General features: G+C 37.3%; 1 protein-coding gene across 1 annotated transcript in view; it reads right to left on the bottom strand.

Moving 5' to 3' along the window:
- Positions 1-1,777: 1,777 nt before the first annotated feature.
- The window catches only part of dock5 (dedicator of cytokinesis 5), a 58,521-nt gene continuing 33,290 nt past the window's right edge, over positions 1,778-27,008 (bottom strand). Inside the window, exons 28-52 of the mRNA XM_057831843.1 lie at positions 26,586-26,681; positions 26,292-26,390; positions 25,867-26,037; positions 25,668-25,768; positions 25,349-25,407; positions 24,200-24,354; positions 23,860-23,945; positions 21,261-21,417; positions 21,126-21,166; positions 20,963-21,053; positions 20,769-20,888; positions 17,349-17,438; positions 16,742-16,846; positions 16,351-16,492; positions 14,773-14,854; positions 14,606-14,690; positions 14,394-14,480; positions 14,128-14,304; positions 10,386-10,469; positions 10,166-10,303; positions 9,763-9,935; positions 9,511-9,655; positions 5,339-5,498; positions 5,050-5,168; positions 1,778-4,947 (exon numbers count right to left, since the gene is read on the bottom strand). Coding sequence (XP_057687826.1) covers positions 4,846-4,947; positions 5,050-5,168; positions 5,339-5,498; positions 9,511-9,655; positions 9,763-9,935; positions 10,166-10,303; positions 10,386-10,469; positions 14,128-14,304; positions 14,394-14,480; positions 14,606-14,690; positions 14,773-14,854; positions 16,351-16,492; positions 16,742-16,846; positions 17,349-17,438; positions 20,769-20,888; positions 20,963-21,053; positions 21,126-21,166; positions 21,261-21,417; positions 23,860-23,945; positions 24,200-24,354; positions 25,349-25,407; positions 25,668-25,768; positions 25,867-26,037; positions 26,292-26,390; positions 26,586-26,681 — 2,865 coding nt within the window. The 3' untranslated portion in view covers positions 1,778-4,845. The remainder of the gene's footprint in view (positions 4,948-5,049; positions 5,169-5,338; positions 5,499-9,510; positions 9,656-9,762; positions 9,936-10,165; positions 10,304-10,385; positions 10,470-14,127; positions 14,305-14,393; positions 14,481-14,605; positions 14,691-14,772; positions 14,855-16,350; positions 16,493-16,741; positions 16,847-17,348; positions 17,439-20,768; positions 20,889-20,962; positions 21,054-21,125; positions 21,167-21,260; positions 21,418-23,859; positions 23,946-24,199; positions 24,355-25,348; positions 25,408-25,667; positions 25,769-25,866; positions 26,038-26,291; positions 26,391-26,585; positions 26,682-27,008) is intronic.

Raw genomic sequence — 27,008 nt, 5'->3', positions numbered from 1 at the left:
TAAAATATATTTTATAAAATCTGATTGGCAATGAATAATTATTATCCTACTATCATACATAGTAGTATACTATAATATTAATGCTAGATACTTTTTAAGCATTTTTTTAACCATGCTGGAAAGGTGAAGTCAGTGTTCTGAATCTGTTTACATTCCATTCTTTTGCACTAGTTAATGCTATCAGCATTTGACCCATAGGCGGAGTTTGACTTTCGGGGAAGGGGGGGGGCGCAAAATGTTGATGACCACAAAATGCAGTGTCAGCAATAAAATTAACTTACAAGAATATTAATCATAATAAGTTGAAAATGAGCGGGGTTTTTTTGTTTTTTTTTGTTTCCCATCATTCTTGAGGGGAATTCTAAATCAGGCTGGTTAGGACAGCTATACTAGATATACTGTATATACTATATATATATACATACTATATATACACTATACATATGCTTAGGCTATACTTTTCGCCAAGATCGTCATCCATTCAATATGGTACGCCTGCTGGTGTTTTGCCAATGTAGTTACCCCTGTCAACTAACTCAAAAAAATGCATTTGAAAGACATTTTTCTTTGGATTTTTAAAATTTTTTTTGATTGAAGTCAATTTTTTTTGGTTGAAGCAACTTTTTTGATTGAAGTAATGTGGTTTTGCCTTTGAGCCACATTTTGGCTAGGGCATTTGTGTCTTTATTATTCAATTAAAAAATAAGTTGCTTCAAACAAAAAATATATATTTTCAAAAGAAAATTTTTAATCATAGAAAAAAGTTTTTGAATGGGAAAAAATATTTGAGACACAAATATTTGTATTTGAACACCTAATTTTTCATTTTTAAAAAAAAAATATTTTATCATGTTTGTGTGACATTTGTGTCTAAATCATTCAATCCCCCAAAAAGTTGCCTCACCTTGTTAACCCCTGACCCATTTTCATGCCTGATAAAATGTCACACTTGTGAACATGTGACGGAAACTCACGCATTTTCGTCTCCTTTTCGTCTCATCAGACGAAAACTAGCATTCGTCTCCTTATGTTTTAGTCTGGCAAAACACGTTCTTAGCTCAGTCTTGTCGACATGGAAAAAGTTGTTCGCTGACAAAATATTTTCGTTAGTCATGGTTGACGAAAACAACACTGCAACAGAGCTATCTATTCATCGAATATTAACGATCCATGAATTAAACTGGTATTGGAACCCAATAATGGGTCGGATCGGCCCCAACTTTAGATATCATTATTATGAAAGTACTTGTATTGTTGTTACCGGTCAGATTTCAATATTCACACAAACTGATATGGCGAATAAACTACTGTAAAACTAGCTTTTCAAGTCAAGTGATACAAAAAAAGAAAGTGAATGCTGCATCTTTGACAGCCACATTTCCACAACTAATGACCTTCTAGTCAGTCACTCTACCTCATGATCCATTCTGCCCTCGGGCTCGGATTGATAGCCAAAGATTGCCAACGGCATAAAGTTCCTAATGCAATAGTATAGCATAGAGGTGGCAATTTCCATGGCAACCCAGGCCTCCAACACATCAAACTACGTCAAACCAACATTTGTCTGCATGGGTGAACATCATATCAAATGGTTGTTTCTTGTGTGAGATGCAGTGCAGGGGGATATCCTGTAGCATACTCTCTGACAAGATATCAACAGTGTAGATTAGTAAAGACAAGAACCATCAAACATCTCCCGGCAAACATCCCAGATCCTCCCTACAGACATCTTGGAGGGACACAAGGAGCTGTTCGGAGATTTGTGTTAACCGTCGGCATTTTCCATCACCTACACTAATTGTGTGAGAAACATATTAGCCTCAGTTCAATGTAGATGCTGCAACCTTGACTAGGAATAAAGAACTCTGGTTGGTATGGTAACTGCATCAGAATGAAGGAGAGGCCTTTCAAAGTCAGTAACAACTCTTTAATTTTATGCATTCAATAAAACCTTATCCAAAAATTGTATGAAATGTTTATTCAAATTTTTTATTTTTGTTCCATGAGCACTGTAGAAAATCTCAAAAAAAAAAAAAAAAAAAAATTGAAACCATTTAACAATTAAAAAAAAAAAAAAACTGCAATCTAGAGGCAAACACATGTACAGCATGTTGAAATATGCGAGACTGCTATATGCTAAAAATAAATCATCTCTTTGCACACTGGATATGCAATACAATAAAAATCTTGAAATTCGATGAACAATAAGTTAATTTCAGGAATAAACAGGAAATTCATTGAAACACGAATGCAACTTCAAAAGGCATCTGTTTTTTGTGCCGTACAGTGTTTACAATTCTTCAAAGCAATAGTTTGATATTCTCTTGTAATACAAGTAAAGCATTCATGCAAAGGGGAGCTCATTAGCCTTGCTGCTTAAAAACAAGAGAAACAACACACATTTCTAATAATGCCGGGGTACTGCTAAGGTACAGATTTAGAACACTGTTGCATTGCTGAATTTGAAAGCAACATCCTTTGTTTATTCAATACAGGTTTTTAAACAAAATCCATTTTTCTTTTGCTTCTACCTCGACAATTGTCAGTATGTTTTTATTTCTTACACGGAACGCTTCTCCCAGCGGTTGTAAATAGTGTTGCGCCAATACATATAGTATCCGTACCGATGCGGCACTAAAATGATAGGCGTCGAATTGTGTGGCATCCAATCATGCTTCTGCTGTGAATTTGAGTTATCACTAATAGACGTCCAATCCATTTGATGTTGCTGCCAACCCTCCCACGTCAAATGGATTGGACGTCTCGTGCCATCATTAGCAGACATTGAGTTAAAATCGAGTTTTATTAACAGTAATATTTTAAAAAAAATATATGTCAGAAAACACTCAGGTGACTTGAGATCCGCTCTGAGATCCCCAATTTGGCCAAATTTCAAAATTGTCCTATATGCACGTGTGATACATCATTGGAAAGCTGAAAATCTCAATTTTCTGGAGAAGAAAATTTTTGAACAGAAGGGCATTTAAAAAAAGTTTTAAACAGCAAAACCCTAACTGGAGGTGAGAGGACGGGGGAGCAGAATTAAAGACGCCATGATTTTAACGAGATATTATAGCGTACGTACCTCTTTTCAATCCAAAAACTCCATGTAGCATGTATCACCGGGTGTCAAGGCACAGCTGTGAATAGCCACAGCTGAATTTTGGGGGGAATTTAACGGTGAAACATGGTAATATAACAAGGGTCGTGACACAGAAACCACAGACATCAAGGAATAATCGAGATTTTCATTTTCATATTTTTAGCCTTTTAAATGTTTTTTTTTCTTTCTTTCTTTGGATCGATTATTAATCATCTAAAATACTGGGGAAAATACGACAGTAACGGAAAAATACAACTAAGCGATAGTTATGAGGTAGATATCCGTGACTTTTTTTACAGACGCCAATTTTTTTCATTGTGACGTCATTTGTATAAAAGTTTAAAATATGCGAGTGAATAATTTTTGAGTTAAGTTGTTTTTGTTTTTTTTAACTATATATTAGACATCAGTTAATGATTCTAAGCTAAAAATGACACACATTTCAAATAATAAATTACTAAGCTTCTCTTTATGGCTGGGTTGAAAAAAAAAGCGGTTGCGCGACGTCTGTAAGCGGGGGGTTTCCAGGGTAAAACGGACAAATTAAAAATAGTTTGGGGCCTTCATGCGCCATGAATCTGCTATGACAGCATATAAACATATTGTTCTATCAAACACAACAGTTCTTTTGGCTTAAAATACAGCAGTTAATTTTGAAAAGGGGTGCAAGAGCAGAAACTGCTTTTTCAGCCTTGTCTGTGTTTTCCGCCATATCTATATACATATTTTTTCCTTTCTCCCCCGAAGTCGTTTTATCTGTACGGTATCAGCTGATACCACAAAGTCAGGTATTGGAATGGATATCGGGGGTCCCAAAAAAATATGGTACCGGAGCAACACTAGTTGTGAAGTAAACAAAAATGATCAGGGGAAAAAAAACAACATGGCTGAATTTCAGCCAGCCGTATTGATATATTTGGAATCAGCACATTTATATTGTCCTAAAAATACTACAAAACCCACTGCATGTTTTTTCTGGGGGTGTGGGGGTTATTTTGGGGGAGCAGGACTAGCTAAACTGTAGCTGGACTTACATGTGTAATCCACCATCAAAGTTGTCAAATAACACCAGAAGTCACACTGAAAATTCACATGTTCTTACAATATCTTAGTTCTTACTGGCTCAGGTGGAGTCCCTCTTTTGTGTGTGGTTGAGGATAGATTAAGGCTTTACCTCCTTTAGACACTGTGCAATGCATTGATCTTTTCAAGAAAGAACATTCTAAAAGAAATGTCAAACTATTCTTCTGAATAATAAAAAAGCACCAACGCAATGCTACTGCGGGGCAAACAGTTACAGTATCCACATAATAAACAAACAACAAATATACATAACATTCAAAATTGCCATCCAGTGTTTCTAAAACATAAAGGTTAAAGCGTAAACACCCACACCGCAATTGTACATTGCAATCCCTGCTCATGATTATCATAAAGTATGCATTACAGCTTTTCCTGTGTAAAATATAGAATATGTTTAAGCAGCATCAAGCATTTTCTCTTTGATTAAGAAAAAATCCCAACAAGTTCATAAAAACGGTGTTACCCAAAATATTATTCCATAATATTATTTTCTTGAGGGCTGTAAAATAGCCTCTAAAACTGGCGACTTGGCATAGAAAAGATCTCAAAGACCCAAAAGTCCTGTAAATACATGTCAAAGATGATCCTGCATCTGTTCTTAACTCTGATTTTTCACCACTACTTGATTACAGCATCACATCTTTATGGTCTGTGTGGCCCTACTGGGGGCTGTGCTCATATGAGGGAAACATGGACTTCCGGGTTTTGGGAGGCGGTGGTGGAGGTTTGCTATCAATTTTCATTGGCAGCGGGGGAATGAACTGCAAAGAAGGCGAGACTTGTTATATTTTCCTGGTTATTTTAGTGTTTATATGCCATTAAATATGCATTAGCAGGTGGAATTTCCTTGGAGCCAACAGTACCTCTGAAGAGAACGTAGCGATGTCAATCTCATGCGGGTGTTTCTTAGGAGGCATTGGCGGGGGCGTCCCTGGGGTGTCGATGGCATTGGCATCGTTGTCACTGAGAAGTGATGAAAAGCCTACCGCATAGGAGAGAAAATGAAAGCTAACCAGGCACTGTGCATCTGCGAACATGCAATACTGTACGTGTGAGACCGAATTTGAGCTTTGGAGCAGAATGTTATTATATTTGTCATGAATGATAGAAAATAAAACGATGACAGGTTTCGTGGGGGTTCGTGTTCCATACTTGAGCTGCGAGGCGTGTGAGGCGTGTGAGGAGAGGCAGGTAGAGGACTGAGAGGGTTGGACAGGCTGAGCTGGGATGAAACACCCTGGAACAAGGAGAGCGTCAGTCTTCTGTCGCTCAGTTGTAAACTCTTTGGCCGCTGCTGCCTCTCTGTAGTACTCTGGAATTAAAGTGTTACAAAACAAAGACTGTAAGCTACTCCCAATTCACATCTGGATAGTAAAATAAGACGAGGATGGCTGAGTGGTGACGTCACATGGTTACGCTGCTGGGCTTCCAGAGTATGACTTTAGCGACATAAACATGTCATCTGTTCAACCCTTTGCATTTGAACCGAGAGGAACTTTAATTAGCATGACAGCACTGTAGATATTTCACAAAACGACCAGGAAAAGCAAAATGAACAGGAAAGACAGGATGAGACTACGGAAGAAAAAAACGGGGTTCTGCCTAAATGTGCTACACCGGCGAAACATCTACAAGAGGCGAATTTGACACCCAAAGTACTACCGTGCGCGTTCAGCTTGTTTTGTTTAGATTCATACAAAGAGAACATACTAAAGATGCCTTAAGAAAAATAATTTAACGTAGTAATATCAAATAAGGGTGGTTTAAATATGCTACGTGACTAATTTGGTCAACAGATCAACAATCTGCTTTAAAGCGACCACAAGAAAACAATGCTTAAACGTATGAGAGGGAAACACATGCAAAAAGTATTTTGAGGCAATGAAAGGATAATAAAAGACTCAATAAAAACACAAATAGTAATTACTCGCCGCTTTTCACTGATGTGTGCATGTCTTGGACATCTTGCCGCGTAGAAGGAATTTCAGTAACCCCATAGTGTTCATCTAGTGACAGTGACAAACTACGTCATCACCCCACGCGTCCATTGTGTGCATAAAGCATGGCACCCTCCGTAGGTCAAAACGTGCTAAATATTATACATTTTTAAATCAATGGCAATATTTCATGTGTTTCTAATAACATTTTAGTAAAAGAGAACAATTGTGACTTATTAGAGCCTACAAATCTAAGTCCCAGGTTCCCTTTAAAAAAACAGCAGAGTACATTAGAATCATTTCAAAATCAGAAGACATTTGAAAAATAAGCCTTTACTTCTATGGTTTTCTGCTAGATATTCATCGATAATAGATCATAAAATCTTAAAGGCTTGATTAGCGCATCTTACTGTTCAATGGATATTTTTTTTTTTTTTTACGTTTTATTTGATATTTACAATATTTGATAAAATCATAGTGAATGGGGTTGCAAGTGACAGAGTTGAAAATCTGTACAAATGTTAGCTTTTTCTAAGGAGTAGCTGTTTATGTAAAGCAAATAATAAAAAAAAAAAATCTGATTCTAATCATATGCATAAAAGGGCTCGTTGAAGTAGAGTGACAAATTCAAGAAAGCAAACCATTTTATGGAAAAATTATTTTGGAATATTGATTATGCCAAGTCTAGCGGATCAGGTGATCCACTGTTTTCTTCTTCTACCACAATAAAAAGGTTATGGAAACAGAGTTTTAATGCTGTGGCATAGACTTTATAATATATTGACGGGACACGGGGTGTGGGGCCGATTAATAGAGGGCCTATCTCCGTGAAAGCTGACCTAATGGAAACACAGACAAAGAGCTTTTTAAATTAAAAATTCTTGTCAATAAATGCTTAAATCCCTGAATTCTTTATTGGTATGGACGTAAAACAGTCTTGATTCTTGGTTGAAAGCAAAAAAAAAAAAAAAAAAAAAAACCAAAACCGCAGTTAGCATTTATTTTACATAAATATGTCAAATGTGCTGCCAGTCTTTAAAGAGCATATGACACGAGAAAAAAAGTCTTAAATGGCATTATTATGTGAATTAGAATCATATTTTGAGATATTCGACTATATACAACAATTTAGCAAAGCACAGATGACGAGAAATTTGTCTTTTAATCTGCCGGTTAGCCACGCCTAGCATTATAGGGCTTTAGCGTCCCCAACAGGTGGATGACGTCAGCGGTAGACTGGGCTCATCGGTTTTACTATTCAGCCCATTGAGGGGGAATTATTCAGAACGAGGAAAACGCGACGAAGAGAGCGGAAAAATGTCATTGTTTCTGTCTCTTTACTTCAATATTTTTACAGGATATTCTTTTTATCCAAGTATTTTCCCCAATAGCTATATAAATGGCTTGAGAAGGACCAGTCAGCCCGTCGAGGGGGAACTATTCACAATGAGGAAAACGCGACAAAGAGAGCGGCAAAATGTCATTGTTTCTGTCTCTTTACTTCAATATTTTTACAGGATATTCTTTTTATCCAAGTATTTTCCCCAATTGCTAAATAAATGGCATGGTCATGACAAATAACAGTCTTGTGCTGAATGGAATATGAAATAATAAAAATGCATTTATTCAGGACGACATGGCAAAATTACTCCATAATGGTCAAAACTGTCAACTTCACCTTTACTGTCGCACCTCCCGAACGATATTTTATGACACCTAAATCAGACATATGTCATTTCCCTTCCCCGGCTTCGGAGAATGTAAACAAACCAGAAGGCGTGACAGCTAGCCGACATGCTAACCCGAACCGAGTGATGTTTCAAAGTCTTCGAAGCGGAAAATCACACATTAACTATCCTGGATTATTTGACATGACGACCCGGTTGTCGATTGTCATCGCGGACCGGCAAACCGCCAGGCGGAGAGCAATTTACAGTTCGTTCCCCGGAGGAGGGTGGCTGGAGTTGTTGTGCAGCTAACGTGCTGCTGCTAATGAGCATTAGGAGAGCTTTTTACATGCCTATCAATGATCAAACGTAAGTAGTCCTTCATTTAAAGAAAGTTTGTAGTGTTTACTTTGTAATCGCTGTATTCGTATTTGACATAATACAAAACAAGATGTTTACTCACTTCTTCGTAAGTCCAATGGTCCCACAGTAAATATCCACGGTGAATGGGAACCTTTTGAAACTCCAAAAAGGCGCATACGCCTCTTCCTCATACAGAATGATTTTTCTGCAGCCGTTTGGCTGGCGTGATGCGAAAAATAAACGTATTAATCCGCAAAATCAGCTGAATCCTTCTTCCTCATACACAACAGTACACTGTAGCGTGAAGAGGACGTCTTCTACCGTACACGTCACAGCGCCCTCCTCCTCAATGCAAGACCGAAGCCGGAAGTCACTCATTTTCATGGCGCGGAATTAAAAAAACTAAATAAAAATAGCGATCGCTTCCACACACATCCAAGCGGCCCATATATTATGAAATAAACATGCTTTTTCGTGTCACAGGCAGTTTAAGTTACTGTGGCGCCACCTTATTACTACAAAGAGCTTTTAACGTTGAAAATTCTTGTGAATAAATGCCTAAATCCCTGAATTCTGTATAGATATGAATGTAAAACAGTCTCAATTATTGGTTAAAAATAAACAACTGAGCAGTTAGCATTTATTTTACGCAAATACTGTGAATTATGACGCCAATGCTGTAGCGGTTATTTTCTCCCATTGATTTTTTTCACAACATTTCAAAATGCATGCATGGTACGAAAAATATAATAATTACATTGAATCCTCGAACAAATCACTCCTGAGACTATCCTTCCTGTTTGTATGCGGTACAGTTTTCGTAGTTTTTTAACCTAAATCCGGCGTTGTGTTGGTTTTAAGAATTACTGCGACCGACTGCGAAGCATTAAGTCTTAAATGAAGCTGAGTGTGGGCAGGTCCCCTACCGTAGGCGTGGCGCAGGGTCTGGTGGAAGTGTCATGACAATATATAATGAAGTCTATGGTTGTTGTATACACGTTCCCTGAATAATACTTCATTTTGAAAATTTATGTTTCTCCAATGACAATGAAAAAATTAATGAAACAAGTAATAGCCAAAAACATTACATATAAATTTCCGTTTAATTGTTTGGTCAGTGGATGGGACACGAGAATAATATAATTTTAGGGTGTATTCCAGACTTGTTTGGTATTTCAAAATAAAAAAATACATATATATTTTCAAGCATTCCTTTTTCTTAATATTTGGGGTGTCTTGAGACAAGTAAATTTAATCCCAACCTGCATATTATAGCTTTTGTATGTGGATTATTTAAAATTTGAAGAGTGGGATGTAAAATGTCCTCCAATTCTGGAATGACATTATTAGCACTCGCCTCATCCACGTCCGACTGTCTCTCCAGCAGGACCTGAGACTTGCTCACACTCCACTCCTTCCTGTTCTTTCTGGCTATCCTGTTGTCTTCCTCTGAGCGGGACAACACTGAGGTCCTACGATCGCTGGGGCGGGACAACAAGGAACTAGTTGCGAATAATAGGTGAGGGGAAAAAAGGCAAATAGAAGTCCAGAGATAAGACAAGGCAAAACGAGCAGATGAAGAGATTTGTCCTCGGGAACAAATACTGACTCTTGGGAGGAAATGCCCGAGGGTCCATCAGAGGACGCTGAGCCGCTGGAGAGTGCTGAGGATGCATTGGAGAGGGTTGAGACGGTGGACATGCGACGCAGCGTGGAGGACAGGATGTAGGGCATCACCACCGAGCCCACGCGACTCTTCTTTCTCTCTGTGAGAGAGCAGGGCTGGGACACACAAATAGGATTAAGCATCATGAGGGAATGTTGGCAGGCGAGGGCCGCAATGACGGGGGGGGGGGAACGTGAGCTGCAAAGCACTGGCTAAAATGTATTAGCCTGGACTAAAACAAGGCACGCTCTACTTTGAATGTGAATGACGTGGTAGGAAGGAAAGAAGGCCAAGGGGTTGAGTTAACAAATTTCTTCCTTTAAAATTGAGTTTGCTGACAACACACCAAGGTTATGACGCCGTAATGCTTCTCCACTTTCTCCCGAAGGTCCTGAAAGCAAGTAACCAGGCGGTTGTGTAAGGGCTTCAGCTGCTCTGTTGTCTTCTCCCCGTGGATACGAATGCCATCTGCCAAGACAGGGATCTGGAGGAGGGGGGTTAAATAGTTATGCAACATGTTAGGCTTTTAGACCTGTGTCAGTGACAACACTGGTACAAGGATTTACCTGCAGGGCAATGAGGTGTTTAAGGACCTCAATACGCTCATGGTCTTCTGGGTGTTCATGGATGTAGGTGTCAGTAAAGAAGGCCTAAAAAAAAAAAGATGAACAATTTTAAAACATCTTAACCATGCACACTTTAAATGTTGCCCTAAAGTTACACTAGATATGTTTCACAACATCGTGACAAATAAGCTACAGCAGTTCTCTTGTGAACAGAGCAGGCTTGAGGCTAGCAAGGATTCATGTCCATTTTCTTTTTGGGTTAGCAAAAAAAACATACATTTGAAGCGTATTTACAGAGCAAGTCTGCCGAGAACAGGCATACAGTTAAGACAAAATGTTGCCTTAAAAGGGAACGTTTGTTTGATTAATTGGTATATTATATGTGCTTTGAGAAAACAAAGATATTTTTCCTTTTTGTACGGTAAGTCCCGATCACATTCCCGATTTTTGCACCGGAGTAGGCATCACCAATTTCTGAGGGCTTTTCTCTCTAAACAATAAATTCTAATTTAACTCAAAAATTTAAATGCAGCAGCATTTTGCCTTACAAAAACAAGATCACAAGGTTGAATTGATAAATTAATTTTCTGGAGAAGAGAGCTGATACATTATATATATCAGTAAGACTTTTTTTTTTTTTTGCATCTAAATACTTTTTAAGACTGGAACAATTTGAATGGGAGCCAAATTTGAGCTTTAACTAAACAGGTATTATCTAACCATAGACTTCATAATGGTATTGATGGGTCAGATCGGTCATGCACTCCGCCTCGCATTCAAGTAGGGGGTAGCCCACATCAAAAGGGGCTATTCACTAACACACGCACGCAGCGATCTAACGCCGGATTTCTGTTGAAAAAGTACGAAAGCTGTACCGCATACAAACAGGAAGGATTGTCTCAGAAGTGATTTGTTCGAGGATTCAAGGTAATTATTATATTTTTGTACCATGCATTCATTTTGAAACGTGGAAAAAAATCAATGGGAGAAATTAGCCACTACTGCATTGGCATCATAGTTCGCAATATTTACATAAAACAAATGCTAACTGCACTTTTTTTTTTTTTTTTTGCTTTTAACCAAGATTCAAGACTGTTTTACGTCTATATCTATAAAGAATTCAGGGATTTAAGCATATATTCACAAGAATTTTCAACGCAAAAAGCTCTTTGTTGTACTAAGGGGGCCGCTAGCTACATTCACTAAAAGACTAGCATTGTATTTCGACATATTTACATAAAATAAATGCAAACTGCATTTCCTTTATGTTTGGTGTTGGTGTTATTTGGTGGTGGGGAATTTTGTGTTTGTGTTTTTGTGTGGAAAATTAGAAAGAAAGAAAAAAAAAAAATTGTAAAATAAATAAATAAATAAATGCAAACTGCCAAGTTTTTTTTTTTTGCTTTTAACCAAGAATCAAGACTGTTTTACGTCCATATCTATAAAGAATTTGGGGATTTAAGCCTTTATTCACAAGAATTTTCACCGGAAAAGCTCTATTTACATCAGGTGACCGCTAGCTACATTCACTAACAGACTAGCATTGTACTTCGATATATTTACGTAAAATAAATGCTAACTGCACATTGTTGTTTTTTTCGCTTTTAACCAAGAATCGAGACTGTTTTACGTCCATATCTATAAAGAATTCAGGGATTTAAGCATTATGCTTAAACAACACAAACTTCACATGAATTTTCAGCGAAAAAAGCTCTTTGTCTGTGATTCCACTCGGTCAGCTTTGACGCCCTCGCCAACAATGCAGGCCCCCTATTAATCGGCCCCGTGTCCCGTCAATACATTATGAAGTCTATGATCTGACTGAATTCACTCACAAAGGAAAGACAAAGCAGTGACCGCAAAAGAATTACCACATGGAACAAAAACACCAAATTCACTCCTTCCTACATTCATGTAGCAAAGAGCAGAAGACGTTACAATCACAAACATAATATTAGGGTCACAAAATTATGAACATACCCGACAGGTGTACTTATATGCTCATATTAAAAACCATGAATGTCCGCAACCAAATTCTTGTGGGCAAATGTGGCTAACTAACTCTAGCAGCAAATCGTTGGACCAGATCAGTTTCATTTTTAGTAATCAACCAATCCCTTAAAATGTATAGACTAGCCAACCGATCAAGCGGTGGACTTTTATGTGTTTATTTTTTTAAACTCATTGTGTTCCATTGACAACGATAGATGTCCAATGCATGTAAACTCGAAGGACTTTCTGTGAATCCTCATTTTTCAGTGCCATTGATGGTGCTAGATGTCCAATCCATTTTGACAGGGAGAGGCTGCAAGCAAATGATCGCTGACTGCCTTCCCAGTCAAAATGGATTGGACTTCTAGTGCCCTCAATGGCAGCCAAGGAGTTAATGATTTGAACAAAACTCTAATCAATATGATTACCATACAAAAGGGTTAGTACATGGTTAAAACTAAGAAAAAAAAAATATACAATGCTTTTTCGTACATCAATCAGTCTTGGAACACAAATTAAGGTTGCAAACAAATGATGTTTGAATATTTTGCTTTACATAAACTTTCATCCATTCATCTTCAATTTCGCTAATCCTCAGGGTATAGAGGGTGCTGCAGTCGAACCCGGCTAATTATGGGCTGTATACTACGAATTGCTTGCTAGTCAATCGTAGACATAAATAAACACGTTAAAGAATAAAATATGGGAAAGTCCACTAAATGCAGTAAGATCTTAAATGATCAACAAATCAACTTTACATAGAAACTGAAACGCTTAACTCCATTTCTAAAAACAAATATAATTTAATAATTCGAGCTTTGTCACTCAATCCCCATCTGCTGAAAATGACATGATCGGGCACGATTCCCGTGATCTGATCAGGGGGCTCTTGACTTTTTTTTTTCTTTTCAAACCACTATGTAACTTTTCATATGCACGAATATATAGATAAGGAACATTTTAACAATGTTTTTTAAAAAAAAGAACACAACTTTATACATTGGATCCAGTGTTGTTTTTCGTCAACGATTTTCGTCGACAATTTTTTCATGATGATGACGTCACGATGACGCGCTGAAAACGTGTCTTGGGAGACTAACATAACGAGACGGATGCCAGTTTTCGTCTGACGACACGAGAACAAGATGAAAATTCGCCATAGTTTCCGTCATACATTCACAATGTGTGATATTTTCTTATTGTATGTGTAGTTAAAACGCATTTAACAGTGTTTGGTCGTGTCACTCATGTGAAGTGCTCGTCTGCCATGTTCATTCGAAATTGTTGGAAACCTTTTATTTATTTCATTATTTATTCATGGACTAAAAATTTGAAGTATATAGACGAAAACATATTGAGAATTGTCGACTAAAACTGGACAAAATTTTTCTGAGTTTTCATCGACTAAAATTGAAGAAGACGAACGCATTTTGACTAAAATATGACTAAAACTAATAAGTATTTTCGAAGGACAAAAATTTAAATGGCTGCCAAAAACAACACTGATTGGATCCATACAAATAAAAGTCCACTTGACTATTTGGACAACTGCTTTATACAGACACTCAGCATCTATCCATTAACTTAATGCAAGCATCATTCGTCTTTTGTGTCATTTGGCACACCATAGTAACAGCCAATAAATTTCCATCTGATTTATTTTTAGCACTTGTGCACAGTTAAAACCACAAAGCATGTGGTGAACAGAGGGACAATAAACATTATGTCCTGAAAGAAGACTGCCTCCTACCTTCTCATAGTTGGAGAAGCCACCCATGACAGCAGGATCAACAATGCCGCTGAGCATCATGGACAGTGGGTTGATAGACAATGAGCGATCACAGGCTTGCTGCTGCACTAGGTTACTCAGCTTTTCATTTGCCATCTCCATGGTCTCTATGGCATTCTCCAATGGACTGATCTCCTCCTGCCCATTATCAGAGTGTTTGGAAATAGATCAAGTTTGGAGGCATGTCAAAAATTTTAAGTTGAAAACAAAATGAGGCCACTTCTTACCACAGAGACAGATTTAACTTCAAACCATTTCAGAATCCCAGGGAAGCTGTAGGCAGTAACATAAGTGGTTCTCTCAATCCACATAGTCTGCAAGGGAGTGTTTAAACAGTGACTGCCTATGTGTGCAAAATGGGTTGTGGAGACATCTGAGAGAAATACATGCGATGTATAATACAAGTTTCCATCTGTCAAGAAAATTAAAACATACTCACTGCAAACTCATTGTCTGGGTCCTTTTCACCTTTTCTGAAGGGCCTGGAATACTGGAATTGGTCCACTTCATTGGTTCGGTAATAACTGCAAGAACAGCAAGTTGGTGATTCAGTGACAGGACATTAAAATTAGAAATTCCATGGTGTTTAAAGAAACTATTGATCACTTTAATATCTGCTCTGGAACACCCTTGTCTTTAAACTGATGTGGCACAATGAGCACTGGCTTGACCGTAAAACACTGGATGTCTGAAGTTCCGCTGAGGATAAAGACAAGCTGTACTGTGGAAGCAAAGTCAAATTGGACTGGATAGGCATCGTTTCTTCATTTGAAAAAAAGTTTGTCTTAAAAAAACAGAAAGAGGTTTTTTTTTCCATTTTGATTAGAAAGAAAAACCTAATAAACAATGTTATCTGAGTATCTTAAAAATGATTACATTCTAAGAACAAACCAACACTAGAAAGAATCTTTGATAGCAAGAATATTTTAAAAGATTACAAGATATAAAAGATTCTTTGTTTTTCCAACCCAGTTCCATGTTCTCAATGAGGGCAGACATTTTCAACACACCACCTTAAAGGGAAGTTCAGAATTTTTGACATTCGGCTTAATCTTCGAGTTAGCGGGGGTTTAATTAGTCGGTAGAGTTGATTTCAACAAATTCAGTGTAGTTTGTTAGTTATTTGTTAGTTTCAGGGCTCTGGAGTGGCTAAGCTCACATGAGTCAATTGGGCTGACTAAGCGTGCCAATAAAAAACAACATATGCACGCATGAAAATCATCCATGACCAATACAATCAATAATGTTGGTATTTTTTCAGGATAAAGTTATTAAAACTTACCATTGCATGTCAACAATTGCGGTATGAACAGCAACATTTGTAATCCATAAACTCTGCAGAGGAGCAGTGCAATTGATAGCACATTGTTTTTTTTCACCGCTGATTTTTTTATGTCGCAGCCAGCAGCAAGTAACCAGTTTATATTGTTCCTCGTTCTTAAAAGGGAATTTGTGGAAACTTTGCGTTGCCCATTTCTTCTGTCTGTTTCCACAGCCTTTAAATGCACGTTTTGCCATGTTGCCGGCCATCAGTTAACTCAGCAGACTCATGCTGCATTCAAAGAAGGTGGGACGTCAGAGTTCCCAACCTCCGATCTGGAAAAATATCATTGGAACGCCTTCACTGTTTGATCGCTTACGAGAAGACAGGTTTGCTGGAGGTCAAAACGTCTTTTGATGGCCAAAATAAAAAACAACTTGTCGCGCTCAGCTGGGAACGCTTTGAGGTCGCAACTGGTACCATCCGAGCGGGATAAGTCTGACTTCCTACTTTCCCTGAATGCATCGTGAGCACGAGTGGCCAAACCGCTCCTCTCTATTGTGGTCATATTTCACATTTAAAAATAGTCCTGCAGAATTAAGTGAATTACGGCAGTTTTGGTGTGTCATTGTTTTGGCCGCATGGGTGTTTTGGAGCAAACTGCATTTTGAATTTATTTGACTATGTTGGATCTGTTTGTAGATCTGTATTGTTTTTTATTGGCATGCTAAACAGGCACCAATGACTCGCGCTAGCTTAGCCACTTCGGAGCCCTGAAATAAACAAATAACTTACCAACTGCATGGAATTTGTTGAAATCAACTCCATCAACTAACTAAAACCCCCGCTAACTCGAAAATTAAGCCTGATGTAAAAAAATTTCTGAACTTTCGCTTTAATATTTTTCCGAATTTCAAGGATACACTGCCCAGGAGAGTTGCTGATGTCATCTCCAGGGGGCGCTGTGCTGGTCATGCGGACAGCGTTTGGAAACTGAGAGAGCAGCTTTACACTGAAGTCTTCCAGCCACTCATATTCTTTGCCTCTGTAGATGAAAATCTTGTTCTGGAAAGAATGTAAACTGTATCTTGCAAATACAAATTCAACAACAATACAACTTATATAAAACATGCATTTTCCCGTTTGAGTCATGCAAAGCTTAGGTAAGATTTGAAATCATTGTGACATTGCTAATGACACGTGATCGTCACCGTGTTAACATAAAACATTTTTTTTTAAAATCAAGTGCCATTTCATTGAATAAGTAAAGTTGTATGTTTTTTTAATTTCTTGAAATAAACAATCATTTCTTACCCTGAGGAAAGAAGGGAATCCAAGCCCATAATACCCAACAGCAAAGTACTCTGGCTGTGGTCGCATGGCGTGCATTATTTTTTCATAGAACTCAGCTTGTTTTTTCTACAAGACATAATGAAAATGTTGACACATTGTATGCTGTCTGTCTGTTTGGGTTTTACGAATAAAACAGTTCATAACACAAGACGGGTTGATAAAGAAAACAACAGATGACACATGATTCTGTTTGGTTGTGCAACACACTAGTGGCCATAAACACATTAAATTGCTAATATGGACAAATTCATATATTGATTCTTCAAAATACTTTCAAATTTAAACACCACATCAGTAGTCAGACTGCATGTAAAAATCAGGTACACCCACACACACACACACATGCGCACGTACCCTGCTTTAAATCCTTGAGTGTTTTTTAAGTAATTGCACTCAGCCTGTGGCAGCCTGACACACATTTCCACTATTATTCATCAGACACATTCCCAGAGTAAAGTGAAATTAAAAAGCCCACACATCTACTTTGCTATTTTGGAATACTTTGGGTTATGTGTTTTTTTTCCTTTTTTTTTGGAGGGGGGGGGTTAATTCACATGTAGCTACTTACCAGCAGCTGGCTTAGTTCCATGAAGTCAAACATGTGGCTCTCGTGCATCTTGGCTAACTCTTTCCCGAGCTCGATGGCCTTCTCCCACATCTGAGAAGATTTATGGACTTCACTTTAACGGTACAAATGTAGGTGTACAAATTAGACCTAGTAATCTAGCTAATGGCTTCGACGAATAACCATTAATAAGCAGCAGGAGCAATATTTGAATAATTAGAAAACTTAGAATAATAGAAAACCTGAATTACTATGCCATAAGTATGAAACTTGACACTTATGACATAGATCCAGCCTGCTACATCATTTTTGTGTCCCCTGCAAAAGCAAATTGTCACTATTAACTATTAGGTGTGCGAAATTTCCGATTTTTAGATTATTCGTGAACCGTGATTCAGCCGTGGAGGATTCGAGAACGATTCACAAACATCCAAATTCCAATTATTGAAATATGCCAAGTGAAGCGGAACTAAAACACAGTGAGTGCGGTCTTCGGGACGCAATGAGGAACGGACCGAAAGTAAACATCATGTTTGTCATTACCCGGGTAATAACAATGCTCAACTTACAGCTCTGGTTCAACTCATGCTGCTAGATAAAAAAACACAATAACACCTTACTGCTGCCGACAGCCACTACAAATTACTCCCACATAATGCTACGGTAAATATCACATGTAGAAAGAACTAGATGTGAAATGACGGACTCGGCGGTGTTAGCAGCACATGTATAGAAAACTAGATGCGAAATGACAGACTTTCCGGCGTTAGTAAACAGCCGCCATCTTAAAGCAGCAGACTTCTCTGGAAGGCTGTTGTAGCGAATACTGGTGCATGATAATTATTGGTCCGATAATAGGAATTATGACGTCATTCCGATAAATCCCATAACATTATTAATAGGACCGATAATATGTACTGTGCTTGCTTTACAGTTTACACACTAGTATGGGAAATCAGTTGACCATTTGCGGGGCATTGCTCCAACCTGCTGGTCAGAATAATTCGCTGCATCTATTTTTTGTTACAGTTTGGTTCACATTACAAGCTCATTCACTGATACATTGCGGTGTCTAGCGGTAGCATTGACAATCGTGAATGCTTTCTGTTACATTTCCGCCTCGGAAATATATGTCTGTAAGTATTTTATGTTTACTATAGCATATGGACGTGCAACATATGTTTACTTCTGTGGTGAAGAGTCATATGTACAGAACGTCATAAGTTGTTGTGTTACAGATGCCAGGCAATGCTTTAGTAGCTCAGGCTAGTGTGCTATGCTATACATATAATAGTTGTGTATATAAGTGTATTGTGCCGTTTGTTGTATATTGAGTATTGAATATGTGTATTTTTCGGTTGTTCTTTCACAATATTAAGATGAGTGTCTTCCAATAAAAGCAAGAAAAGACCAAGCCTTGTGGTTTATGGAAGTGCATTCATTTTTAGCTGGCTGTTGGGCAGTGCAGAAATGAAACGCACTGTTTAGTTCATGTCATTATGAAAAATCTGGTGAGATCAAGGGCAAATCTAGAGAATCCACCACTAGTATTTTTTTTTTTTTTTTTTTTTTTAAACGTTCAGGTCTTCAAAAACCCAGGTTATACATTTAAAAATTATATATTTATTATCGGTTATCAATATCAGTATTGACTTTGAGGAGCAGGAAGTTATCAATATCGGTTTCAAAAAATGGATATCGTGCACTTCAGTAGCGAACCTTCCGAGCAAACCTAATTAACTTTTTATCTAAAATACTCGTAAACCGGCAAAATCTTGACTTGAACTTAGCTTTAAATGATGAAACAGTTTTAAAACTTTCACATGTCGAAAGTGGACAGAAGGGAAAGTATGGAATAACAGGAGCAATTTCAACAACTTTAACGGTTGATTGACAACATTGAATTAATTGTATGTAGTTTAAAGCTGCTGATACAGAATGGGGACTTGAGTATTTTATTTACTCTTTTGAACTGCTAACGTCATACTGAAATACTCGTTTATTTAAGGCTGAGAGGAAATTTGTACAATTCTTGTAACTAATTTACGAAATATTAAAAGCAGCTAATAGCTGGGTGTGCATCAATACCGTATTTTTCTGACTATAAGTCGCAGGTTTTTTCATAGTTTGGCTCTTATACTCCAGAGCGACTTATGTGTGAAATGATTAACACATTATTATATCATTTCACATGTTATTTTGGTGTTTTGGAGTGACACTGATGGTTTGGTAAACTTGTTAGCATGTTCTTTATGCTATAAGTATCTGAATAACTCTAAATAGCTATGTTACTTTAACATACCGGCCAAGTTTGCATTTCGTTGTTCATGCATCATTTGACATGATCATACTGTACACTTATTCAGCATGTTGTTCTCTATTGTATTTTTATTTTAAATTGCCTTTCAAGATGACATATCTGTTCTATGTGTTGGATTTTATCAAGTAAATTTCCCCCAAAAAGGCGACTTATACTCCAGTGTGACTTATATACGTTTTTTCCTCTTCGTTGGGCATTTTATGGCTGGTGCGACTTCTACTCAGGTGCGACTTACTGTATAGTCAGAAAAATACGGTAATCGTTTTATAATCGAATCGTAGCCTCTGAATCGCAATCGAATCATTAGGTGCCCAAAGATTCCCACCTCTACTATTAACCCTTCATAAGGCAATTGACTATTTTGGGTCATTTAAAAGAAACAACCCCATAAAGAGAAAATATGATGTGAAATATGACTTATGTGGACATCATATTTTGGGTCATATAGGCCACAATATCAACATTTGGTAAACAAGTGTCGCAATTATAATTATATTATTTTCAGTACGTGAACATTGACATTGTCTTTATTATTGATTTATTATTTATGCCTTTATGTTATGTGCTTTTAATTTATTGTGTATCTTTTTTGTGTACTTGACAGGTTATTTTTCTTTGACTGTATGGTTTGAGAGAGTTTTTTTTTTTTTTTTATAATTTAAGGAATGAATTTTTATTATCATTTTTAATTATTATTGCAGTTTTGCATATTATTTGTATATAGTTTTTAATAAATGTAGAAACTGATAAAAACATAAAACGATAACAATTAAATGTGAATAAAAACAGAAACAAACTCTGGTTACCATCTTAAGTTGATTGCCAGCCTTTCCCTGTCAAAATGGATTGGATGTCTACCAATGGCAGCCAATGAGTTAAATGAGTGCCCTATAAAGTATTCAAATCATTTAAGAATTGCAAGCATTTTTTTATTATCAGTCAGTCCTCCATTTACTCTCTTCTGAATTTAAAGTAAAATACTTTATTTGTAACGTATTTAATAAAGTGAAATGATTCAAAATTGAGTATGAAGCATTCCTTCGAGGAGTTAACATTCTAATAATTTGTGACCTCAATATATTGGCTTAGCTGGCAATACCCACCTTGCCCTTGTCCAAATAACATATGATCTCCTGGAAGAGTCTTTCCTTCAACTCCTGTTGTGTCCACACATGCTTTCCATCTCGCGGAATTAAATGAGATGCACAGGTTTTGTCAGACCACTGATACAAAACAAAGTTCAAATCAACAACAGCAGCATTTTACATATTTAAAGACCGATCGTAATATGACAGACCTCAAGTAATTCAGCATGTAGCAGCAGAGTGTAGGAGGCCTCTGTGTAATTTTCACAGTCCAGGTGTAAGTCGCGCAGCTTGTACAAGTACCTATTTAAAAGAACACATCACTAAGGAGCAATTATTCATTAATTCAGATGTCAACACTGTTGCCTGACTTACCGAATATAAATGTCTTCCCTCTTTTTTTCCTTGTAAAAATTCTGGAGGAGCAAACACATTCTCATGTCAAATAACTGCTTAAGTACAAGCACAAATGTGTCAGCCTTTTTTTGTGAACACAGGAGTGGGCTCTACCAGCACATTGACCGTGCAGCTCATGCGATGCTCAGGACTTTCATCATGTGTGATGGTGCGGTATGCCAGGAGATTCTCCAGCAGGCTGCTCAGCAGAAGCGCCAATTCTTCACCTGACTGCGACAGGTATCTGTGGCGTCTGCAGTGTTCCAGTAACCTGTAAGTTCGGACACGTATCATCTCTTGACCATTATTTTTGACAGATTCAGGAGTTCATACAACATTTTTTTTCATTGTTATAATTCTTGCAGATTGTCCTCACTTTTTGACTCCTGATGAGCCAAACATAACATGTTTGCTTAAATTATTGAAGTATGCAAATTGCAAATTCCTCAGAGCATCGATAAAAGAGAACATAATGTTTCCTACAAGCGCGACTATTTTGTGACATCAGTAATAGCCAGAGGTGGGTAGATTAGCCAAAAAATTTACTCAAGTAAGCATAGCGTTACTTCAAAATAATATTAAAGAAGTAAAAGTAGTCATCCAAAAAAAAAATGACTCAAGTACAAGTAAAAAAGTATTGGTGAAAAGAATATTCAACTGTGCAAAATGTCAGATGTTTGTTAAACAATCTTTCTTTGTTTCAGCACAATGTCATCTAGATGAACTCTTATTGCTCTGTAGTATTACCAATTACACAACCGTATTAGGCCAAAAAAAATACACCAAAATTATCATATTCTGACTAGAAGAATCTACAGAAATTAAACATTACCAGTCAAAAAGCATGAGTGCCCTCTAGTGGAGAAAATGTATTTCCTACCGTAAAAATTAAAACGATCATATCTCCGGTTTTCCGAGGTCATTTAGTCCCAAATTAAAAGTGGCAGAGAGGCTGTAATCCGTGCTTTTGAGTAATGTTGATGGCTCTATGTGAAATAGGTTATTTTTTACGGTGCTTTAAAGACGCCACATAATTGAACAGGCCAGCGTGATGGTAGGACTTCTGACTGCAATCTTGTGACTGTGGTCATGTGATTGGATTGCTACATCTCTTTAGTATAATGGAGTTATGTAATTATGATTGTAATGTCTCACTGGTGAAAGTGGTAGATCCACTGAGGCATATCTGGCAAAAATAAAGTAATATCTGCAGACATGTCCAAATTCCGGCCCGGGGGCCAAATGCGGCCCGTGGTCAAATTTCATCCGGCCCCTAGCCTCTGTCATAAAATCAATAACGTCTGGCCTGCACACAGACTTAATAAATTGGTCAGCAGTACTGCTACCAGCATATTAAGTAGCTTACACACTAAATGCTGCTCCTCATTTACCCACTAAAAGGCAGCAGCACTCTGAGCAAAATTACTCCCAATTTTCTAAAATGGCGACAATCAACAAAAAAAAAGTTGACTGCGACGGCCGACGCTTCAAGGATAGGTGGAAATTGGACTATTTCTTTACTAAAATACGCAACAACTGTGTCAGCCTCATTTGCAAAGAGACAATTGCTGTTTTTAAAGAGTTCAATGTGAGGCGACACTACCAAACAAGACACACTGACATGTTCGACAAGATTACGAGGAAGATACGTAGCGAGAAATTGAAGCTAGTTTAATTTTACAGCGTTAGTATTTCACAATAGGCCGAGAGTCGAAAGAGAACGCCACAAAGGCTAGTTTCGAGATTGTTGAAATTATTAATAAAAAAAAAATAGAGCAAATGTGATACACAGAATGGCTTGCTAAAATTTGCTTAAATATATTCTACGTAAAGGACGTCAGCCAAGGTCGGCCCCCCACATTTTTACCACACCAAATCTGGCCCCCTTTGCAAAAAGTTTGGACACCCCTGATCTAGTATGTAGAATAAAAAGTATAAATGTAACAACTCTAGTGTAGCCTAAAGTAGTGGAGTAAGATTAGCGTTTCTTCTCCGCAAATCTACTCAAGTAAAAAGTAAGACGTGGTAAAACTCTTAGAAGTAAAAATAAATAAATAAATAAATAAATAATTTTAAATAAAGAATAAATAAAAAGTTACTCAGGTGTATTTAACGTGTTACTGCCCACCTCTGGTTATGTTCACACACATTCACACTGATCAACTCAATCATAGGTGCATGTGATAAAGGCTAATAATTACATCATGAGGAATTGCAGGTTATTGGGGATACTCGCATTAATTATTCCAACATTAATAAAATGTCTGCCCCTTGTTGGGCAACCACTACTGGAAAGTGTGGATTTTATTTATGTCTTTCTCCACTATTACATATTAGAAAAATGTTTTTTTCAATTTATTAAACAAGATTATTTCTGCTGGGGTGCAAATAATAAAGGCGTTGTTTGCCCTTTTAAGAAATTTTAATCAAATCAGATATGTCAGGCAATTATTGCAGGGGCGTCAAATGTTCCAAATGTACTTGTAATTATTTGCACAAAAAATTGGGGGAAATGTGTAAATGTTTAATATATGTAACCTTTTAGTAATTAGGACACAAATCTTCTAGGATCAAACGGGGGTGAATGTGACCCTTGAAGTAAAATGAGTTTGACACCCGTGATCTAGAGTTTCAGACCAAATCTGTGTCTATTCAATGAGGGAAATCTGAAGGCAAGAAACATTTGTCTATTGGAATAAATGTCAAAAATTACGTTTTCTCCAGCAGGACTTTGTACTGCTCATCTCCTCGACCTCCTTCAACTTCTTGATCCAGTTTTGTTATTAGTTCATTTTCAAACTGAAAAGACAATTATGGGTAAATTACTGTATATGATAAGTTTTGTTTTGCATTTGTGGCACCCAGAGCCTTATTTTTATTTTCTACATGTACATGAAAAGTTACGTAGTGTAGTGTCTTTCTGTTCTGCACAAAAAAATACCAAATGTATTGTAACACAGTCAACTACCACAACAAGTGACTTTTCAAACAACTGCAACAGTATTAAAAACACACCCACGCACGCAAACAGTGCATAAGAGTGGACATTGTACCGTTTCGAATGTGCGCCCAGGGCTGAAATTGTGCTCACACTGCATCATATCGAAGAAGATGGGAATCGTGGCCTTCCTCAGATCAGGCTCAGGCACTAGTGTGACCTCCAAAATAGGTCCGACCATGGCTGGGATGAACTTCATTTTATGGGGGCCTGCCATGCAACAAAAAAGATTACCACTCAGAGGAATACGAGTACGATTTGAGGAGGCAATAATATGAATCTTCATATAACAGCAAGCACAGGGCACTCTAGTAATAATGCTCCAAACAAAACAGTACAACGAAACTGAACATTAAAAACAGTTTTTCTTTCTGCCTGCATAACAAAAGGGACCAATTAAGAGAAAATAAATGTATAACAAAACATCGATGACAAAAGACACACGAGATCACGTGTGCCAAAGTCAAAGCCCAGGGGGACAGATGCAGACCGCCAAATCATTTTGTTTGGCCTGCGAAAGTTGAGTTCATGTATATCACTAAAATAGATTTCAAATAAAATTTCTGTTTTCCTCAATGAAAGGAAGCACTACAAAAATCTGAGAATATTTATTATGTGTTTTTCAAGATTTAATAAATAAAAGTATATTCACAATTTTCCCCTTTTTGTTTTTTTCTAAACATGTTAATATTAAAAGAAAATTCAGTTTTTCTTCCATTGTGAATTAGAAAACAAATTTTAAAAAAAGGGATTATCGTATTTTCCACACTATAAGGTGCACCTTCAATGAATGGCCTATATTAAAACTGTTGTCATATAAAGGGTGCCCCGCCATATTCAGGGGCAGTATTAGTAGTGGTTGGGGTTGTGTCATGCATCCACTAGATGGAGCTAAAGGGAATTTCATACCATGATTAGCCAATATTGATCTGCATAAGGTGCGCCTTTTATTGTGGAAAATATGGTACTTTTTTTTATTGAAAATTAAAAATAGTAGTCAACAAAGTCAAATATTGACGATCAAAATAGTTATCAATTAATTTGCTAAACCATGAGTTGTCGATTACTCCATAAATTATGTTAGCCTTATGGTAGCCCTAGTTGATATACATAAAGTCACCACCGATTGAAACCCTAACTCCGGTGTGGCTCGCGACAAAGATAAGTTTGAACACCCCTGCATTAGATGTTTGTAAATACTCACCAAGATTGTACCACATGTCTCTGATCTTAAAGCCAACTGCCATCCTCATATCACCATATCTGTAGCACATGTAAATCAGTCAGCACACAATACACAATTGTTCCCTTGAGTGTAAAAGTCGGGAGGTTGCTCTCTAATCTCATATATTGTATATGTCAAACTCGATTGTTTTCAGCAAATAAAGGAACTGTGTCAATGTTAGAAGAGTACACATTTAATCAACATGCCCCAAATAAAATGTGGCCTGTATTCTGTAATTAAACATTTCAACAATGCATCTTAGATACATTCATTTACTGCATGAATACAAAAATCTCACTTGTTTAATATCTTGTTGCGTTTCTCTTGAGAGAAGGATTCAAGCTGCAGTATCTTATGGGTGAGGAATGCCACAGTCAAATGGAAGTAGCTATTCCACAGCTGTGAAGGGTACATAGGTTTAAAATACTAAATCATATAATGTTATTGCGAGTTTCTTAATGAATTGTGGGGGGGGTCTAAGGAATAAAACAACACACCTGCAGTTCAAAATGTGCCTGGTCTAAAAAATACATGTTGAGTACATCAGAATACTGATTGATGGCCCTCAGGAACACTTGCATCTGCACTAGGTTCATAACCATCCAGTCGGAAGGGAAGACCTTCCCCATTAGGTCCTTGAACATGATGAACGTCTCCATGAGGAAGTCCTGATGATAAGAGAAGCTATGTAGTAACTGTCACTTGGAGGCAATTTATATCCAAAAGACCGCACTGTTGCTAAGTGCTGCTGGGCACTCACCATACTCTGAACACTACAGACCCACTGACATCATGTAATTTTCATCAATTGAATACTTTTACAACAATCAATATTCTCTATAGGAGTAAAAAGTGTCCATTATAGATAGGTTGTTACAGGCCAAGGTATGCAGCTAACAAGGGGCAGCACCAGGACACTTACGGTGATATCCTGTCTTGTCTTGAAGGTGCCAATATAGTGGGCGTAATGCATGTCATCCATCTGTTTTAGGATAGCTGTCATGCAGGACAAATAGTGGCCCTGTCAAAGAAAATGTAATTTCTTTCATTAAACTAAATCACAATTCCGCACAAAACAACATGTAGTATAATGTATGCTATTTTTTATTCAAGCAAATGTTAACTAATGTTGTTATGTTGTTTTATAATGAGAGCATTTAGTGTTAATCAATGCCTGCACTGCCAGAGGATATAACTGGAATAACGTCACACTTACAATGAGAGGGGAACCTCTGTCCATGCCAATGACCGTGCGATTAACCCTACGAAGTAGACGTTCCATAACCAGTTGAACATGATCCCTGGTTGGACCCTGCAAAAATTGTATTGTATAATATTAGACAAACTCTTTATAATGTCAATCCTCGTTGAAAGAATCTTGTCTAACCCTTAATAGGCCCCTCATTTATATACTATGGGAAAAAAATACAATTTAAAATAATAAATAAAATCAACTTTATTGTGTAAACACAACATTTTATTTTCCTGATCTGTATTGGTTGGGAAAAACGTCATTAAAATCAATATTTTCAAGGAAGTGGATGTTAAGACATGGGGACAGGAAGTTTTTTTTTAATGCCAGTAGAATTTTAGCCAATCAAATCTGACTAACCCAAATTAAGGACCCTACCTCTTGGCG

Source organism: Corythoichthys intestinalis, chromosome 3 (assembly GCF_030265065.1).
Source record: "Corythoichthys intestinalis isolate RoL2023-P3 chromosome 3, ASM3026506v1, whole genome shotgun sequence".
Taxonomy (NCBI): Eukaryota; Metazoa; Chordata; class Actinopteri; order Syngnathiformes; family Syngnathidae; genus Corythoichthys; species Corythoichthys intestinalis.
Note: the sequence above shows the minus strand (reverse complement) of the source record. Positions and strands in the feature narration are given on the sequence as shown.